Here is a 20,421-nt window from a genome sequence, read left to right on the forward strand (position 1 = left end):
ATTCAAGCGGTGTTGCTTGCCGAGCAGGACATTTATCAAGAAACGCAGCAAAGGGACATCCATAATTTCCCATCTCCTTGACATTTGTGGCAGTATTTGTGTCAAATTACAAAATAGCATCAATACACCCCCATAAAAAAGTGATTTACTTCACGCCGTTGTTGTAAATCATTTTGACTAACAATATCTCACTTTCACCAGCAGCATGACCTTGGAGGTGTTCTAAAATTCTTTGCATGAAGTCGTGTTTTTTGCTAAACAAAGGCTATGCAAATATGCCGTGCTCTCGTTCCCTTTGGCAGACCTCATCTATTTTTTCAATCTTGATTTATTTTTACAGATGGATGTTTGACCACATGCCTTTGCCATACAGTCGTTGCTGTTTTGTCACTTAGTGTCCAATGTTATGTGTTCCATTGTTATGTGCTGTGTGGTCACTGTTTGTCATCATGTCACTTTGACTGCACCATTAATTACCTTTCTGGGTATATCAATTTGTAAATGGGCTTGCTGTTTGTCCTTCATAGCTGGTATGTGTTTGACTATCAATACATTACTGGCTCCTCATTTGCCTACAGCGATTAATTTCATCTTTGTCTTTATTTGACGAGTACATTACAGATATAATGAAAAATAACCTAACTAGAAAAGCACTCAGCGAGCACAGACCCTCCACCAAATGCCGCAGGTCCCCCCATATTGTGATTTACCTCATAAATATTAACTCCTACATTTATTTTATATACTTATTAAGACTCTTTGACCATAAAAACATAACATGGAAGGGTTTGAATGAGCAAAAGAATGTTAACATGCTAATGTTAGCCTGCTAACACCAAGCATAATAGCACAAAAGTGTTTAAGTGCCTATATCTGAAAATGCTAAAAATCTCAGTAATAATTGTTAGCATGCTAACACCTAGCATGATAGCGGTAAATGTCTGCTTAAGTCCATATTCATGAAAATCTAAAAAAAATGCTAGTGTGCTCATGTTACAATGTTAAAATGCTACTATGCTAATGTTAGCATGCTAACACCTAGCATGCTAGCGGTAAATGTCTACTTCAGTTCATATTCATGAAAATCTAAAAAAATGCTAGTATGCTCATGTTACAATGTTAAAATGCTACTATGCTAATGTTAGCATGCTAACACCTAGCATGATAGCGGTAAATGTCTGCTTAAGTTCATATTCATGAAAATCTATTTAAAAAATGCTACTATGCTCATGTTACAATGTTAAAATGCTACTATGCTAATGTTATCATGCTAACACCTAGCATGATAGCGGTAAATGCCTGCTTAAGTTCATATTCATGAAAATCTAAAAATAATGCTAGTATGCTCATGTTACAATGTTAAAATGCTACTATGGTAATGTTAGCATGCTAACACCTAGCATGATAGCGGTAAATGTCTGCTTAAGTTCATATTCATGAAAACCTAAAAAATGCTAGTATGCTCATGTTACGATGTTAAAATGCTACTATGCTAATGTTAGCATGCTAACACCTAGCATGATAGCGGTAAATGTCTACTTCAGTTCATATTCAAGAAAATCTAAAAAAAATGCTAGTATGCTCATGTTACAATGTTAAAATGCTAATATGCTAATGTTAGCATGCTAACACCTAGCATGATAGCGGTAAATGTCTACTTAAGTTCATATTCATGAAAATCTAAAAAAAATGCTAGTATGCTCATGTTACAATGTTAAAATGCTGATATGCTAATGTTAGCATGCTAACACCTAGCATGATAGCGGTAAATGTCTGCTTAAATTCATATTCATGAAAATCTAAAAAAAAATGCTAGTATGCTCATGTTACAATGTTAAAATGCTACTATGCTAATGTTAGCATGCTAACCTAGCATGATAGTGCTACATGTTTATATTGTGTCCATCTATAAAAACGGCTAAAATGCTAATATTAGCATACTAGCAATGCTAATATGCTAACATTACCATGCTAACATCTAGAATAATACTGCTGAGTGCTTAAATATGTGTCTGCCATGAAATAGCAAAAAAATGAGCATGGTAGCAATGCTAACATGATATAACAATGTACCGGGAAGGCTAAATTCCCTCCAAATCACCTCCAAAATTTAATCAGTTGTTCAATATCCCATTTGTGACAATTTCATCCAAATCTATTCAGAACTTTACAATTTATTTTGAACACAAACAAAGAGATAAACGCCGATAAAGTGAATACACTATTTGACATTTTACATTTTATATTTTAAAATGTCTTTCCAGGCTTGTCTGGCTCCGTTTCCTCCACCACCGTGATCACCTCCTCACACTTCACCGAGGAAAACGGATGATAAAACTGGAAACAAAAAAAGGCACCAACCTGAGTGAGTGTTTTGATGTGTGAATGGAGATCCACAGTAGATTGTGTGTGCAGACATGCCCTTACATTCAATGAGCTGCTTTCTTCCAGGAAATGTTTGTACTTTAATGGAGGGCGGGGAATTGTGGGATAGAGAACCTCTGCCAACCTAAAAACAGCAAACATTTGAGAAGATAAACGTTGAAAATTATTCAGTTATTCATTTGATTGAGTGAAGGTCATTTGGATTTTTAAACTAACAGTGGAAGTGTCAAAGTGGATAATAGATAAGCATAAAAAATACAAATAAATAATGATGTTTATTATAGAATGTAGATACACTCCTGGTCAAAATTGGAACGCTAGTTGCAAAAAAATTGCAGGAATTTACATTTTCCATTGTTGGATTTGAAAGAAGTTCTAAGTAGAGCTTCAAAATGCAAAATGAAGAATTGGGAGTGAGACAAAAAAAATTTAAGCAATTTATTGCAAAAAACTTGTCTTACGTTTTTGTCATAAATTTACTACTTTTTTCATAAATTTTACTACTTTTGTCTTGTAAATGTACGACTACATTGTTGTTAATTTATGACTTTTTTTCTCATAAATGTTATGTTTTTTTTTCTTGTACATTTACAACTATTTTGGTCGTAAATTTACAACTTCATTTTCATAAATGTATGACTTTTCTTGTAAATTAATGACTTCATTCCTGTAAACGTACAACTTTTCTCTCAAAACGAGTATTTTGGTCGTAAATTTACAACTTTTTTTTGTCGTAAATGTACAAAAGTTTACAACTTTTATAAACTTGACTTTATTTTTGTAAATTTACAACTTTTCCTATAAATATACAACTTAATTGTCATAAATGTAGGACTTTTTCCGTAAATGTAAGACTTTATTCTCGTAATATTACGACTTCTTTTCTTGTAAATATACAACTTTATTCTCAAAGATTTATTACTTTTTTCTTACAAATTTTTTTCTTGTAAATTTACAACTTTTTGGTCATAAATTTACATCATTATTGTTGTAAGATGACAACTTTTTTCTTGTAAATGTCCAAATGCATTCTCGTAAATTTACAACTTCATTCTTGTTAATGTACGACTTTTTTCTAAGTAGAGCTTCAAAATGCAAAATGAAGAAATGGGAGTGAGACAAAAAAAAATTTAAGTAAGCAATTTATTGCAAAAACCTTCACTTTGTCTTACGACTTTGTCATAAATTTACTACTATACTTTTTTCATAAATTTTACCACTTTTGTCTTGTAAATGTACGACTACATTGTTGTTAATTTATGACTTTTTTTCTCATAAATGTATGTTTTTTTTCTTGTACATTTACTATTACATTTACTACTATTTCGGTTGTAAATTTACAACTTCATTTTCATAAATGTATGATTTTTCTTTAAATTTACGACTTCATTCCTGTAAACGTACAACTTTTCTCTTAAAACAACTTTTTGATCATATATTTTCAACTTTTATAAGTTTATAAAAGTTGTAAACTTATGACTTTTTTTTTGATAAATGTGCAACTTTTTTTTGTAAATATACAACTTAATTGTCATACATGTAGGACTTTTTCCGTAAATGTAAGACTTTATTCTCGTAATATTCCGACTTCTGAATTTACGATAAAGTTGTACATTTACAAGAAAAGAAGTTGTAATATTATGACAATAAATAAGAGAAAGAAAGAAAGAAATAAAAGTCATGCAAATAGTTGATACACATTAAAGACCAAGATGGGGTGTACCTCTGATGACGGAAAAACAGCAGCAAAGCCAGAAGGATCATGGGTATTCCAAGTGTAATTAAGACAATCACCGTAATGTTGACTGTTTCGCATGTCTGTTCTATCACTGTGAAGAAAGATTCATATAGTGAGTGTAAACTCAAATGATTACAAAATCTATCAAAAATGCGGATTCTCATCGACATTCCACCGGACATGCACTGAATTTCCTGCAAATGTAATAACTATTACATTTGCAGGAAATTCAGTATTACGTAGTATTCAGTATACTGAATTTCCTGCAAATGTAATACATTTCCCACAAATGTAATAAAATTTGCAGGAAATTCAGTATTATGTTTGCAGTAGGCAAATTTTATTACGTTTGTAATAAAATTTATAAATTTACAAACGTAATACAATTTGCCTACTTCAAACGTAATACTGAATTTCCTGTAAATTTTATTACGTTTGTGGGAAATTTATTAAATGTACTGAAATTCAGTTCAGTTCAATTTATTATTTATATGTAATAAATTTCCCACAAATTTAATAAAATTTGCCTACTGCAAACGTAATATTGAATTTCCTACAAATTTTATAAAGTTTGTGGGAAATGTATTAAATGTACTGAATTTCCTGCAAATGTAATAGTTTTTACATTTGCAGGAAATTCAATATTACGTTTGCAGTAATAAAATGTAATAAAATTTTATTACATTTGTATAAAATTTGCCGACTGCAAACGTAATACTGAATTTCAGTACATTTAATAAATTTCCCACAAACGTAATAAAATTTGCAGGCAATTCAGTATTATGTAATTTTATTACATTTGTAATAAAATTTGCCTAAAATGTGTGGGAAATTTATTACATATAAATAATAAATTTCCCACAAACGTAATAAAATTTGCCTAAAAATTTGCCTAAAATTTGCCTAAAATGTATGGGAAATTTATTACATATTAATAATAAATTTCCCACAAACGTAATAAAATTTGCCTACTGCAAACGTAGTATTCAGTATACTGAATTATAGTTTTTACATTTGCAGGAAATTCAGTATTACGTTTGCAGTAGGCAAATTTTATTACATTTGTGGGAAATTTATTACATATAAATAATAAATTTCCCACAAACGTAATAAAATTTGCCTAAAAATTTGTGGGAAATTTATTACATATAAATAATAAATTTCCCACAAACGTAATAAAATGTGCCTACTGCAAACGTAGTATTCAGTATACTGAATTTCCTGCAAATGTAATAATTTTTACATTTGCAGGAAATTCAGTATTACGTTTGCAGTAGGCAAATTGTATTACATTTGTGGGAAATTTATTATATATAAATAATAACTTTCCCACAAACGTAATAAAATTTGCCTAAAAATTTGCCTTAAATTTGCGGAAAAATTCATTACATATAAATAATAAATTTCCCACAAACGTAATAAAATTTGCCTACTGCAAACGTAGTATTCAGTATACTGAATTTCCTGCAAATGTAATAGTTTTTACATTTACAGGAAATTCAATATTACGTTTGCAGTAGGCAAATTTTATTACATTTGTGGGAAATTTATTACATATAAATAATAAATTTCCCACAAACGTAATAAAATTGGCCTAAAAATTTGCCAAAAATTTGTGAGAAAATGTATTACATATAAATAATAAATTTCCCACAAACGTAATAAAATTTGCCTAAAAATTTGTGGGAAATTTATTACATATAAATAATAAATTTCCCACAAACGTAATAAAATTTGCCTAAAAATTTGCCTAAAATTTGTGGAAAAATTCATTACATATAAATAATAAATTTCCCACAAACGTAATAAAATTTGCCTACTGCAAACGTAGTATTCAGTATACTGAATTTCCTGCAAATGTAATAGTTTTTACATTTGCAGGAAATTCAGTATTACGTTTGCGGGTGTAACAAGCCTCCATCATGACAGATGGACATGGTATCTATTCTATTCTTATCACTTACTGACAGTGTTACTCCAGTGGCTCCATTGTGGTGATCCTAAACAAGTGAACATTTTCCTGGCCCGGAGCCTCACGCCGTAGGTGAAGGATGGATCAACATTGTGCACAGTATAAGAAAGCTGGCTGCCCAGGACTTTGGCTTTTTCCTGTTTGAAGCTCCACCAATGAGTCCAAGAGTGGTTACAGTAATATTTATCGCTATGGTAACTATCATTTACACATGCAAAACGTTACCTTGTCTCCCACATCCAGCTGGTATTCAAAACAGGAAGGGTTGTAGTAAGCTCGACCGCGGGGAACCTGCCAGGTCACCACCAGGTCTTCATTTCTGACTGAAGCGGAGATGTTTCCAGGTGGAGGCAACACCTCTGTGGCACAATAACACACAATCACACCAGCTGGTTTGGGAATCAGTTTTTTGTGGTCTGTTTCTTTTATGCTCTTGTTTATGCTTATAAATTGAACTGAACTGAACTGACAATCCACACAATTATTGTTTCACAATTTTGACTTTTTATCTTACAGTTATGACTGAGACGCAATGATAAATTGGTGTGAATATTCTCTTTCTTTCCTTACTACATTTTTCATAAATTTTACCACTTTTGTCTTGTAAATGTACGACTACACTGTTGTTAATTTATGACTTTTTTTCTCATAAATGTTATGGTTTTTTTTCTTGTACATTTACAACTATTTCGGTCGTAAATTTACAACTTCATTTTCATAAATGTATGACTTTTCTTGTAAATTTACGACTTCATTCCTGTAAACATACAACTTTTCTTTCAAAACGACTTTTTTGGTCGTAAATTTACAACTTGTCATAAGTTTACAACTTGTATAAACTTATGACTTTATTTTTGTAAATGTACAACTTAAATATACAATTTAATTGTCATAGATGTAGGACTTTTTACGTAAATGTAAGACTTTATTCTCGTAATATTACGACTTTTTTTCTTGTAAATATACAACTTTATTCTCAAAGACTTATTACTTTTTTCTCATAAACTTACAAAAAAAATTCTTGTAAATTTACAACTTTTTGGTCATAAATTTACAGCATTTTTGTCGTAAGATGACAACTTTTTTCTTGTAAATTTCCAAATGTATTCTCGTAAATTTACAACTTTATTCTCGTTAATGTACAACTTTTTTCTAAGTTGAGCTTCAAAATGCAAAATGAAGAATTGGGCGTAAGACTTTATTCTCGTAAAATATTATGATTTCTTTTCTTGTAAATATGCGACTTTATTGTTTATGATAAACTGGTGTGAATATTCTCTTTCAACCAGGTTAGGGTATTGCATGATCGCAACTGGACTGTTCAGGTTCTCTTCATCAGTTCATCAGCTCTAGTCTGAGGGGATGATACGGGATCCAAGTATTTAAGGTAGGTCTGAAAGTCTATGCACTGTTAACGGTATTTCCGATCAAAACAATACCTCATTTCAGACTTTGTGTCTCGTGGTCCTTACCCATCATTTCGGTGTCGTACACGTAACTGTAGACCGCCCACGTGTGTTGCAAGGACACGTTGAAATGCAAGACGACATGCAGCATCTCATGCTCCTTCAAAGCCATGGACGTTGATCCGAAATGTTCTTCAGACACAAGACTCAGGGGATGAACTGTGCTGGTATTGTCACAAACACTGCATGAGTAGAAGTAAATATAAGTACTAGTATTCTTCTCATTCATGTGGGGGTCGAGTAATGTACATCTCATGGTGAAAGTACCTGATATAAACATACAGCTCAGCATCCTGCTGTAAGTCGAGGAAGGTCCAGGAACAGTTGAGTATATTTGTCGGGTAAAGGCCGCAGAAGAAGTTTGTGTTCTTTTCAATGTCAACTACGTCATAGTCTGGGTCTGAGGAACTCAACACTTGGAGCTGGAACATCCAATTGGATGACACATTCATGGACCTTATATTTGCACACAAGATGGAGTGAAGAGTGTGAAGTATGTGTTTCTTACATTATTAATCGATTGATCATCATTACAGACCTCAGAATTGGTGGCCTCTGCTGAAAAATACCATATGTGTATTAGGTTAAGTTATGGACAGTCCTTTAGTTTTTAATGATTTGTTCTGAGTTGTTGCTAAGTCAAACTTAGTCTTTGTTGAGTAGCTGAAACTCGAGCCTTTGTCGGGCGCCAAGTGATTCAGTGAAACTCAAGCATTCATCAAATACCTGTGAGTCTGTGACACTGCAGTACCTTTGTCCAGTGTCCTTGAGTCAGTGAAAATCGAGCCGTCATCGATTATTTGTCAGTTTATGAAGTTTAAGCATTCGTGAAACACTCCTGAGTCAGTGAAACTTGAGCCTTCCTTGAGTCGACGTGAGTTAAAGATATGCGAGCATTCGTCGAGTGCCCGTGAATCAACGAAACTCAAGTTTTCGTTGAGCGTTCATGAGTCAGTGAAACTTGAGACTTCATCGATTATTTGTCAGTTTATGAAGTTTAAGCATTCATGAAATACTCCTGAGTCAGTGAAACTTGAGCCTTCGTCGAGTGCCCGTGAGTCAACGAAACCCAAGTCTTCGTTGAGCGCTCATAGTCAGTGAAACTTGAGACTTCATCGATTATTTGTCAGTTTATGAAGTTTAAACATTCATGAAATACTCCTGAGTCAGTGAAACTTGAGCCTTCTTTGAGTAGACGTGAGTTAAAGATATGCGAGCCTTCGTCGAGTGCCCGTGAGTCAACGAAACCCAAGTCTTCGTTGAGCGTTCTAGTCAGTGAAACTCGAGTTTTCACCAAGCACCCATGAGTCAGTGAAACTTGAGCTTTCGTCGAGTGCACGTGAGGCAGTTAAACTCAAGTACGTGAAATTGGCTAATTTCTGACAGTCTGGTTGGGATTTCGGCTGCACGGTTACCGAGTGGTTAGCACGCAGGCCTCACAGCTAGGAGACCCAAGTTCATTTCCACCTTCGGCTATCTCTGTGTGGAGTTTGCATGTTCTCCCCGTGCATGCGTGGGTTTTCTCCGGGTACTCCGGTTTCCTCCCACATTCCAAAAACATGCTAGGTTAATTGGCGACTCCAAATTGTCCATAGGTATGAATGTGAGTGTGAATGGTTGTTTGTCTATATGTGCCCTGTGATTGGCTGGCCAGCAGTCCAGGGTGCCTCTCCGCCTCTCACCCAAAGACAGCTGGTATAGGCTCCAGCCCCCCTCGCAACCCTTGTGAGGATAAGTGGTAGAAAATCGATGAATGAATGGTTGGGAATCACTCTTCTAGACTAGTGAAACATTCATTTTTTACCTCCACCAAGGAGATTATGAATGTTTACATTGTTTTGTTTGTTTGCTTACAACCCGGTTATGTATTTGTGAGTGTGTGTGTGTGTGTGTGTGTGTGAGAGAGAGAGAGAGATCATCATCTACCACTCTGAAAGGCCCAGAGAATCAGCAGAAGAAGAGGAGCCAGCTTCATAGCCAACCTGGTGTACACAAACAAAGAGAGACCATGGCTGTACACCATGCAGTGCTCAATCATTTCCTGTCAAATTCACACTTCCTGTAAAACTCAGAAGCCGAAAAATGGTAAATATCTCTATGAATGACTACATTTAACATTAGAGAGCACATTTACTTCCCTTGACTTTTAGTTGTGAGTTGAATCCAACTTCCTCTTGTCGACAAATTATGATATACTTCAAGTATGACTTCAAATAATCAGGATTGTAAATAGAACAATAAGAAGTTATTACCTCCCGATGTGTTGCTTTGTCTTTTGCACTCTGGCAGAAGATAATACATTTCTGTGGAAAGCAGAAGTACAACGTCACATACAGTGCACCAGCGTCACGAAACCAGCAGCTTCTGGTCTTGAACATTGTTTATTTGTACTAGAATTCAAATGTAGAAATTTACAGCATGTTAGTGCTCAGTATTTGGTCACTACATCCAAAGGGAACAGCCAGAGGTCACTGATGCTTAAGATAAGAAAGCATAAAGACAAAAAAAAGAACACCAAAATTGGAAAAATTAGCAGTTTTTCAATGATAAAGTAAAAATATTGGGAGAAATTGTAGGAAGATGTGCAAAGATGTGGCATAATTGTATGTCTCGCTATGAAAATGGCTAGGCATACCCTCTATGCTCATGTTAGCATGGTAGGAATGCTAGCATACTATCATTACAATGCAAAGATGTGGCATAATTGTATGTCTCGCTATGAAAATGGCTAGGCATACCCTCTATGCTCATGTTAGCATGATAGGAATGCTAGCATGCTAACATTACCATGCAAAAATGTGGCATAATTGTGTGTCTGGCTATGAAAATGGCTAGCCATGCCCTCTATGCTCATGTTAGCATGGTAGGAATGCTAGCATGCTATCATTACAATGCAAAGATGTGGCATAATTGTGTGTCTCGCTATAAAAATGGCTAGAAACACTACTATGCTAATGTTAGCATGGTAGGAATGCTAGCATGCTAACATTACCATGCAAAGATGTAGCATAATTGTGTGCCTAGCTATGAAAATGGCTAGGCATGCCCTCTATGCTCATGTTAGCATGATAGGAATGCTAGCATGCTAACATTACCATGCAAAGATGTAGCATAATTGTGTGTCTCGCTATAAAAATGGCTAGAAACACTACTATGCTAATGTTAGCATGGTAGGAATGCTAGCATGCTATAATTACCATGCAAAGATGTGGCATAATTGTGTGTCTCGCTATAAAAAGGGCTAGAAACACTACTATGCTAATGTTAGCATGGTAGGAATGCTAGCATGCTATCATTACAATGCAAAGATGTGGCATAATTGTGTGTCTCGCTATAAAAAGGGCTAGAAACACTACTATGCTAATGTTAGCATGGTAGGAATGCTAGCATGCTAACATTACCATGCAAAGATGTGGCATAATTGTGTGTCTAGCTATAAAAATGGCTAGAAACACTACTATGCTAATGTTAGCATGGTGGGAATGCTAGCATGCTATCATTACAATGCAAAGATGTGGCATAATTGTGTGTCTCGCTATAAAAATGGCTAGAAATACTACTATGCTAATGTTAGCATGGTAGGAATGCTAGCATGCTAACATTACCATGCAAAGATGTGGCATAATTGTGAGTCTCGCTATAAAAATGGCTAGAAACACCACTATGCTAATGTTAGCATGGTAGGAATGCTAGCATGCTAACATTACCATGCAAAGATGTGGCATAATTGTGTGCCTAGCTATGAAAATGGCTAGGCATGCCCTCTATGCTCATGTTAGCATGATAGGAATGCTAGCATGCTAACATTACCATGCAAAGATGTAGCATAATTGTGTGTCTCGCTATAAAAATGGCTAGAAACACTACTATGCTAATGTTAGCATGGTAGGAATGCTAGCATGCTATAATTACCATGCAAAGATGTGGCATAATTGTGTGTCTCGCTATAAAAAGGGCTAGAAACACTACTATGCTAATGTTAGCATGGTAGGAATGCTAGCATGCTATCATTACAATGCAAAGATGTGGCATAATTGTGTGTCTCGCTATAAAAAGGGCTAGAAACACTACTATGCTAATGTTAGCATGGTAGGAATGCTAGCATGCTAACATTACCATGCAAAGATGTGGCATAATTGTGTGTCTAGCTATAAAAATGGCTAGAAACACTACTATGCTAATGTTAGCATGGTGGGAATGCTAGCATGCTATCATTACAATGCAAAGATGTGGCATAATTGTGTGTCTCGCTATAAAAATGGCTAGAAATACTACTATGCTAATGTTAGCATGGTAGGAATGCTAGCATGCTAACATTACCATGCAAAGATGTGGCATAATTGTGAGTCTCGCTATAAAAATGGCTAGAAACACCACTATGCTAATGTTAGCATGGTAGGAATGCTAGCATGCTAACATTACCATGCAAAGATGTGGCATAATTGTGTGTCTCGCTATAAAAATGGCTAGAAACACTACTATGCTAATGTTAGCATGGTAGGAATGCTAGCATGCTAACATTACCATGCAAAGATGTGGCATAATTGTGTGTCTCGCTATAAAAATGGCTAGAAACACTACTATGCTAATGTTAGCATGGTGGGAATGCTAGCATGCTAACATTACCATGCAAAGATGTGGCATAATTGTGTCTCGCTATAAAAATGGCTAGAAACACTACTATGCTAATGTTAGCATGGTAGGAATGCTAGCATGCTAACATTACCATGCAAAGATGTGGCATAATAGTGTTATTTTTGACTTGCTGTCTGCTAGCAGACCATTGTTTTATGGTGTTTGTGGCTTTGGATCATTTCTGTGTTTGCCTCTGTCTGCGCCTGTAAAATGAAACAATGTAAGACAGTAATAAACCCCGCAAAATAATACTGATGATTGACTTAAATTTTGCAATAGCGCAATATATGTAAATTAAAAAATGACTCTCATTCAAATCCATTGTCATTTTGCTAATTATTCACCAACAATGTAACCATATTTCTGAAAATAAACACAAATATATGAAGCGTATCACGCTAGTATCGGTTCGATACCAGTTCTTGGTATCGATGGTATTGATATTAGTATCTACCCGAGCCACAGGTGAGTGCGCTGATTCCAAACCGCTCCACCACTAAAAGGATGGGTTTACGCCCTAAGGGGGGGGGGGGGGGGATCAGAAGCACGATTCTCATTGGCTGCTAAATACTTTCTTCTGTGGACTTTACTTCTTTCTTTGAAGACATCCCATCGTCGCTCTTCAAGCAATCATCTGGAACTTCCGTGCGTTCAGACAGCGAAAACCAAGCGTCGGTTTGCAGAAAAGTGGTAAGTAAAAATAACACCACTTACCTTCATTGTTGCTGTACATCGTTGAATGAATTGCCTGAACTGGTTGAACAGTGAGTGTGCGTGGGTGTCTCCTGTGATGGTCTTTAATCTCCCGAGGCGGCACGATCGATCGTGGACATCTTCTGGGCTTTTATAATCCTCCGCACCGCGCGCTCTTGAACCCTGCAGGCAGTGTGTTAGTCCACTTTGGTAGCGTGTTTTGCGGTTAACGTTGAGTCAAGACAGACGGGCCACTCCATAGAGCCAAGGTTTATTCTAAGGTTTATTCATTTTCTACCGCTTATCCTCACGAGGGTCGCGGGGGTACTGGAGCCTATCCCGGCCGCTGGTGGAGCACTGGTCAATATCCAGGTGGAGGGAAAAAAAGGGGGTGGGGGGGGGGGGGGTAAAAAAAAAAGTCTAAAAAACACTTAACCTTCCTCTTGTGTTAGCTTTCTGGTATCATCTCTTATGTTAACGGGTCGGTTTTGACCCATGTATTAAATCAGCTATAAAATATACTAAAAACAATAACCATCACATTTGTTTCTCATGTCTTGGTTACCTTCTTAGGCTTCCTCATCCATGAAAATGTTGCTTTTAATACTTTTGGTGTGGGCATGTAGGCCTTTTTTTGTCACTATACACCTCCATTTCAATTTCCAAAAATGGTAAAATTAACCTCAAAAGAATCATATTAATAAATTTAATTATTTTGTTACCTGGCTATTATTGAGGGATATAGAACATATCTCTTAAATCAATTAGTTGTATTTCTTTTCTCATTTTAGTATTAATCACTAAAGAAACATCTATGGTGTTGGGGGTGAATTTTGACCCATATATATTAATGTCAAGAAAAGGTTTTCAGCAACAGAACTAGTATAAACTGAAATCAAAAAGCAGAACAGGTCCAGATCTTGGTTCACTGTACTTCTTGCCATTCTTTCCATGATACAAATTGTAAATGTGAAATCAGCCAATCAAATGAGTGAATTCACCTCACATGTCTGGACATTGTTTTTCCTGCTGGTATACTGGAAAACCAGAAAATGAGAATCCCCTGAAGTATACATGATGAGAAGAGGAGCTGGTTGTCATTGTGTTGGCTAATTGTACACTTATGATTTCAGTTTTGGCTCAAAATATTGCTTTATAGTCATATTATTATAACCGACCCTAACAATACAGTGGTCATAATTCCAACCAGACCATTTTAAAATGTAGTAAAAATTATTTTTTTGGTTTTATTTTGTTGAAATAGAGTTTCCTGACAAAGTAAAAAAAACTTGATGACTTAAACAAATATTATGTGATTCTTTTTATGCATTAAAATGTAAAACGGGTTAAACATGTAAAAAAAAAATTCCATATTACAATACCTCTTGTCATTTGTTGTGTAGTTGTACAAAAGACTCCTTGTTATACCCTGTTCTGTTCTGGTTTATTTAGGCTGACGTGAGGCGGGCATGGCTCGGAAGTACTAAGCTGGTCGGGTACCTGAACGCACCACGGGAGCTGCTAGCTTCGGTAGTTGATGTCACGGTAACTCTTTAGCCCGGGTGTTGATGTGTCCACGTCCTGAAGCAGGAAAAACAGCACCAGACCATCGCACTACCACCACCATATTTTACTGTTGGTATGATGTTCATTCATTCATTCATTTTCTACCGCTTATCCTCACGAGGGTTGCGGGTGTGTGCTGGAGCCTATCCCAGCTGTCTTCAGGCGGGAGGCGGGGCACCCTGGTCTGGTCGCGAGCCAATCACAGGGCGCATATAGACAAACAACCATTCACACTCACATTCATACCTATGGACAATTTGGAGTCGCCAATGAAATGGGGGAGAACATGCAAACTCCACACAGAGATGGCCGATTGTGGAATTGAACTCGGGTCTCCTAGCTGTGAGGCCTGCGCGCTAACCACTCATTTCAGCTCTGTAATATCGGTGAAAAAGCCAATTTTTAGCATGAGCTTTTTTTCCCTAAATTACTTTTTTGTGATGAATGATCCATTTCCTTTTGTCCGTAATATCAGATCCAGCATGTCAGCCAAAGACACGATAAAACACAACAAAACATCCCTCCACACGACGTTGTGCGGGGACTACCGGTTGATCCTCACCAAAGTTTATGAGAACAACCTGATAACCTCCCGAGAGTACAACAACCTCAAATGTATCCGCAAAGAGGATCTAGAGGGCCATGTGGTGGAACTTGTGGATAAAATCATCAACAAGGGAGAGGACACCTGCCGTGCTTTCCTGAGTGTGCTGCAAAAAGACCAAGACGTTAAAGCCACTTTCCCACAGCTCAAGAACTTGGCACTGACTGGCAACCACCCGCCCCACAAGCCCCCCCAAGCATCGTGTTCAGGTGCGGAATAAACCTCTGTTAGCACTACAGTGATCCCTCACTATTACAATTACAATTGGAGAGGCTAACTAGTTAGCTCGATAGCTTGCTAACAACAGCCGTCCTCTGACTTGATAGGAGTGTAAAAGTGACTATTTCATAGAAATAGTCACAAATAATATTGTTAAAGCATGTATTTACAAAGTCATAAAGAGGTTTTCTATGCTCTAACTACAAAATTAATTCATCAATTAACAGTGATAAACGAGGGATCACTGTATCATTACTACCAGTAAAACAACAAAACTCGTGGGATTCATAGGAAGTATACAGTAGTTTTCCTAACTCTTTGTTTCTCTAATTTCCTCATATGATGTCTCAGAGGAAAGGTTTTCTATGATCTAACTGCAAAATTAATTCACCAATTAACAGTGATAAATGAGGGATCACTGTATCATTATTACTACCAGTAAAATAACAAAACTCGTGGGATTCATAGGAAGTATACAGTAGTTTTCCTAACTCTTTGTTTCTCTAATTTCCACAGATGATGTCTCACAGGAGAAGGTGAGTTGTGAACTGCAAATAGCACTCAAGCAAAGACACTGACTTTCAATTTCTTGATTTTTTTTTACCGAAAGAAGTTATGGAAATTGAATTCCTCCCTTTCAGGGTCAAACTGTTACTATAAGAAATTATAAACAGTATATCAAATTTGTTTTACACATGGAATTTGAACATTCTTAATGGCCCATATATGTAAGTATTAAGTATTAGACAAGCCTATTATTTTTAAAGCTATTATTTTTGCGTCATCAACGTTTTTGCCTCTTTTATGACATGTTACGGAATAATTTGGTTTGGTTCGTATCAATTCATGCCTAATCGATTATTCGATTAATCAACAAGATGTTGAGTAAGAAAATAATCGTAGCCCTTGTTTTTCAGTATCCATGAAATAACAGTTATCTTAAAACCGGCATCTTATGTAAGTCCTCCTCTGTTGTTAACTTGTGTAAATTTTTGGCTCGGAGGGAAGTTGTTGGCGCTACCTGTTGGTTTGCATGTATAAATCTGCAGACCGACTTTTTAACTACCATTCCTAAAAGATATTTAAAGACTTATTCAACTTAATGTATAAATGACATATGCTTCTATTACTGTGATGCCACTGAATGTATTTCACATATAAACACTGTGCGAAATAAGACTGCATTATGTAAGTTCTTTATTTGAAACAAATATAATCTCAACAAAATAGCAGTAAACTAAAATAACATTCTCCTGCTATCAATAACTAATACAACCAGCAAAATTATGGCCTCATTCACCACCTCTCCGGTTACTTGTTGTTTTGTCACCTTGGGTACATGAGCTGCGTGTGACCCAGCTTAATCCTTCCTGAGGTGTGATATTAAATTGCAAGTGTTAAAGCAGGGCTCTCAAACACGCGGCCCGCGGGCCAAATGTGGCCCACAGGACACTAGTTTGAGACCCCGCCTTGATATGAAAGTTTAATGTTAGTGCGGCCCGCGCAAGTTTGATATGGATGCTGTATGGTATCATGTACTCAGAAAAAATTATTACGTTTGATTAATGTTCATGTTAAAAGTTAAATAACTGTTAATAGTTATCCTCCCTATCCGCGTGGAAGTGGTAAGTTTTTGGCTTTTTTAAGTTTAAAGGAAATAACTTGAAGGCTACCGTTTAGGTCGCTAGCTCTCTGGTTTGCGAGTTAGCATGTGTCTCAAGACCCTGCAGTTGTGCATTCATTCATTCATTCATTCATTTTCTACCGCTTTTTCCTCACAAGGGTGGCGGGGGTGCTGGAGCCTATCCCAGCTGTCTTCGGGCGAGAGGCGGGGTACACCCTGGACTGATCGCCAGCCAATCACAGGGCACATATAGACAAACAACCATTCACACTCGCATTCATACCTATGGACAATTTGGAGTCGCTAATTAACCTAGCATGTTTTTGGAATGTGGGAGGAAACCGGAGTACCCGGAGAAAACCCACGCATGCACGGGGAGAACATGCAAACACAGCACAGAGAGTGGAATTGAACTCAGGTCTCGTAGCTGTGAGGCCTGCGCGCTAACCACACCACCGCCGTGCAGCCCTTAAGTCGAGTTTGACTTCTCAAAACAATATGCGTTCAAAAGAGTAATACATTTGCATCCCAAAAATGCAAGACTCTGGTGTTGAAGCCATTTTCATTTGCAGTGGAACACGTACGTACGCAACAATGGCCAGTGATACAACGGGAGAGATTGTGAGGTCTGATTTTTTGGGGGCAGCATTTTTGTGGGGCTGCACGGCGGTCTAGTGGTTAGCGTGCAGACCTCACAGCTAGGAGACCTGAGTTCAGTTACACCCTCGGCCATCTCTGTGTGGAGTTTGCATGTTCTCCCCGTGCATGCGTGGGTTTTCTCCGGGTACTCCGGTTTCCTCCCACATTCCAAAAACATGCTAGGTTAATTAGCGACTCCAAAATGAATGTGAGTGTGAATGGTTGTTTGTCTATATGTGCCCTGTGATTGGCCGGCGACCAGTCCAGGGTGTACCCCGCCTCTCGCCCGAAGACAGCTGGGATAGGCTCCAGCACCCCCGCGACCCTTGTGAGGAAAAAGCGGTAGAAAATGAATGAATGAATGAATATAAGCAAAGTTGATTAATCATATCGGGGACCCTTTAAGTGTCACTCGCCTCGTGGAACCCATTTTTTTTGTATGTTCTTAATGTCTCAGGATGAGCCGTACCAAATAACACGCAGTCCCGTTGGCATCTGTTTGATAATAAACAACATGAATTTCTTTGACGGCACCGCAAGAACTGGATCCAACAGAGATGCAAGTATGTTATCGAGTACTCAAATTCACAGTCTTTGAATACTATCAAGATTCTTAGGTCTGACTGGAAATGTTCCTGCAGATTGTTTGGCGGAGGTGTTCACCTGGCTTGGGTTCAGAGTGCTGATGTGTAAAGATCAAACAAAGCAACAGATGGAAAACACGCTGGAGATCTTTGGATCTCTGAGCGACGCCGCGACGCTGAAGGATTTAAACATTACGGAGTTCTGCGGCAACGGATTCACTGATCTTCAGGACGACGTCGCTAATCATGGCGACGTCTTTGTCTGCTGTGTTCTCAGTCATGGGGCAAAGGGCGTTGTCCTTGGGGTTGATTCCCAAAGTGTCCCCATTAAGCAAATGACTAGAACCTTCAAGGCTAGCGACCAGTCACCCCTCACTGGAAGGCCCAAAGTATTTTTGATCCAGGCTTGCCAGGGTGTTCTCACGCAACGTGGCGTGTTGTTACCTGAAATTCAGAGTGATGATTATCGTTCCCTTTTCATTCCCGAGGAAGCTGATATCCTCGTTGCTATGGCAACTGTTGAGGATTGTGCAGCAATGAGACACAAAAAAAATGTCAGCTGGTTTATCCAGTCTGTATGTAAGCACCTGAAGGAGGGTTGTCCCAGGTATGTTTCATTTTCACTTTAAAACATTCACTTCAATGGGACCTATTGTGCTCATTTTCTTTGTATTGAGATGTGGACTCCTATAGAGCAGCTACACACAATAACCCAAGCAGAAAGCTTTATAGATCTTCCAGAATCTGCACCTATTGCAGCTGTATTTCCTTGGATTTCTGTTTTAATTTATTCGACACACTCCACTTTCATTGGTACTTCCAGACTACCACCAAAAACCACTTTCTAATTTTGTCGGTATTGGAGTTAATGAATGAACCCTTTGTAGAGCTTCTTGAAAAGGGGTTAGGAGCTACTGGTAGAGTCGTAACGTAGGCACCGTTGATGTGGTGGAGCTCGGGAGAAGCCAGACACAAAGGGTGCTGCGTCCACCTCACTTGCCCGAGGAGGAGCACTCATTGTCAGATACACTTTTTCCAGAAGCACCGCTGGAGCTGTGGAGCTCAGAAGCCGGACGTCAGAGCTCCACGTTTACTAAGTGCAGACAATCTTGGCACTACATTGGTAGTGGAAATATGGTCATTAGACATTTTTTGTGGGCCTACCAATGTTCCAGACATCAGTGAGCTTGTGATTTGCATGCACACTCTATAATGCTACACAGACAACCGCTTTCTTACTACAAAATAAACATGAAATCTTCCACAGGAATACCCCGACATGTCCATATAAGGATGTCCGGCTCACTGTGACATCACAAGGAGCCAGTGTTAGAAAAAAAATTGAAACAAAGAGTTCGAAGCCATTTCAAACTTCTTTCAGTGCTCATTTCCCAATGCGCAAACCTCATTATCTGAAACTTTGACATCGTTGAACATGAGAATACAACATGCTAACAACATTTATTTTAACAGCATAATGGGTCCCCTTTTATTATGATTATATAACATAATGGTTATTTATGTACTGTTTTAAGGGGCGAAGACGTGGTCACCATCCTCCACCGTGTCAATGACGAAGTCAGCCAGCAAGAAGCATCCCCAATCCCTGGTAAAAAAAAGCAAATGCCGGAGGTTCGATTCACCCTGAGGAAGAAACTTGTGTTGTCACCACAGCAAATCTGAAATTCAATCAACCTAAGCCATGCAATTACATAATACCAAATCTTACCAGAGAGGTAAGAGTAGTTTAATCAGGGCATGCATGTACTCTATTCACCTATCTGCCTTTTATATCATACACTATATGTAATTTTTATAACCCTAACAAATTGTTATACTGGATATAAATCAGTGGCTCGAACAACTGCTTGTCGGGATTTTGCCATTTTCAGTCTCTGACAAATAAATCTTATTTCTACATTTTTGCTTGTAATATTTTCACTTGATTCCCATGAGATTAGAACCTTTTTCTAAACCTAATTTTACAAAAAAAAATACATTTTATTCATTTTTTTTTCATTATATTCCAACTAACATCTTTAATATTTCAACTTTACCTAATAAAATGAATTTCACTTTTTGTCTTTTCTGTTGTTGTCCTTTTTTTTTTTAATTTTCCAAGTACTGGTAGTTCAATACTATGCTGTAAATTGTCTTCTCATTATTGTAACTTTAGTCCCATAATATACTGATTTTATTCATTTTTTAGAAACCCAACTTAAAAAAAAATACAACTGAATTCATTGCTTGTTTGTCATTAAATTGCAGATTAATCTTATAAGTTCTAAGTTTTGTA

General features: G+C 37.1%; 2 protein-coding genes across 6 annotated transcripts; one reads left to right on the plus strand and one right to left on the minus strand.

Annotated features, from left to right (window-relative positions):
* Window positions 1–2,013: 2,013 nt before the first annotated feature.
* LOC131125640 (interleukin-5 receptor subunit alpha-like) lies at window positions 2,014–9,828 on the minus strand. Its single transcript, XM_058067368.1, has 10 exons — window positions 9,814–9,828; window positions 9,488–9,573; window positions 8,070–8,119; window positions 7,829–7,983; window positions 7,568–7,743; window positions 6,321–6,454; window positions 6,088–6,232; window positions 4,109–4,214; window positions 2,428–2,509; window positions 2,014–2,337 (listed from the first exon to the last, which is right to left on the minus strand). Exons 2-10 carry the CDS (start codon window positions 9,534–9,536, stop codon window positions 2,248–2,250), a joined length of 987 nt encoding a protein of 328 aa, XP_057923351.1. The 5' UTR covers window positions 9,537–9,573; window positions 9,814–9,828; the 3' UTR covers window positions 2,014–2,247.
* LOC131125638 (caspase-8-like) lies at window positions 6,027–20,045 on the plus strand. 5 transcript variants are annotated; one of them, XM_058067363.1, is made up of 9 exons: window positions 6,027–6,439; window positions 7,385–7,482; window positions 12,801–12,886; window positions 14,342–14,434; window positions 14,931–15,268; window positions 15,795–15,814; window positions 17,999–18,104; window positions 18,183–18,732; window positions 19,661–20,045. In XM_058067363.1, the coding sequence occupies exons 4-9, from the start codon at window positions 14,427–14,429 to the stop codon at window positions 19,806–19,808; spliced, it is 1,170 nt and encodes a 389-aa protein (XP_057923346.1). In that variant the 5' UTR covers window positions 6,027–6,439; window positions 7,385–7,482; window positions 12,801–12,886; window positions 14,342–14,426; the 3' UTR covers window positions 19,809–20,045. The 5 variants fall into 5 exon arrangements, with proteins under 5 accessions (XP_057923346.1, XP_057923348.1, XP_057923350.1 ...); XM_058067365.1 differs by having other exon boundaries at window positions 6,028–6,439; window positions 14,342–14,528; XM_058067367.1 differs by having other exon boundaries at window positions 6,028–6,439; window positions 14,342–14,419.
* The last annotated feature ends 376 nt before the right edge of the window (window positions 20,046–20,421 follow it).

This window comes from Doryrhamphus excisus, chromosome 3, assembly GCF_030265055.1.
Source record: "Doryrhamphus excisus isolate RoL2022-K1 chromosome 3, RoL_Dexc_1.0, whole genome shotgun sequence".
NCBI classification, from domain to species: Eukaryota; Metazoa; Chordata; class Actinopteri; order Syngnathiformes; family Syngnathidae; genus Doryrhamphus; species Doryrhamphus excisus.

Excerpts from the sequence above, each read along its gene's own strand:
- LOC131125640 (XM_058067368.1), bottom strand. The coding sequence starts at position 9,536 with ATGAAGCTGGCTCCTCTTCTTCTGCTGATTCTCTGGGCCTTTCAGAGT. Across the intron at positions 8,120-9,487 it reads TCTCTGGGCCTTTCAGAGTG|CAGAGGCCACCAATTCTGAG; the intron begins GTAGATGATGAT and ends GGTATTTTTCAG. Across the intron at positions 4,215-6,087 it reads CCACTGGAGTAACACTGTCA|TGATAGAACAGACATGCGAA; the intron begins GTAAGTGATAAG and ends CTTTCTTCACAG.
- LOC131125638 (XM_058067363.1), top strand. Across the intron at positions 15,815-17,998 it reads ATGATGTCTCACAGGAGAAG|GATGAGCCGTACCAAATAAC; the intron begins GTGAGTTGTGAA and ends TTAATGTCTCAG. Across the intron at positions 18,105-18,182 it reads TGGATCCAACAGAGATGCAA|ATTGTTTGGCGGAGGTGTTC; the intron begins GTATGTTATCGA and ends ATGTTCCTGCAG.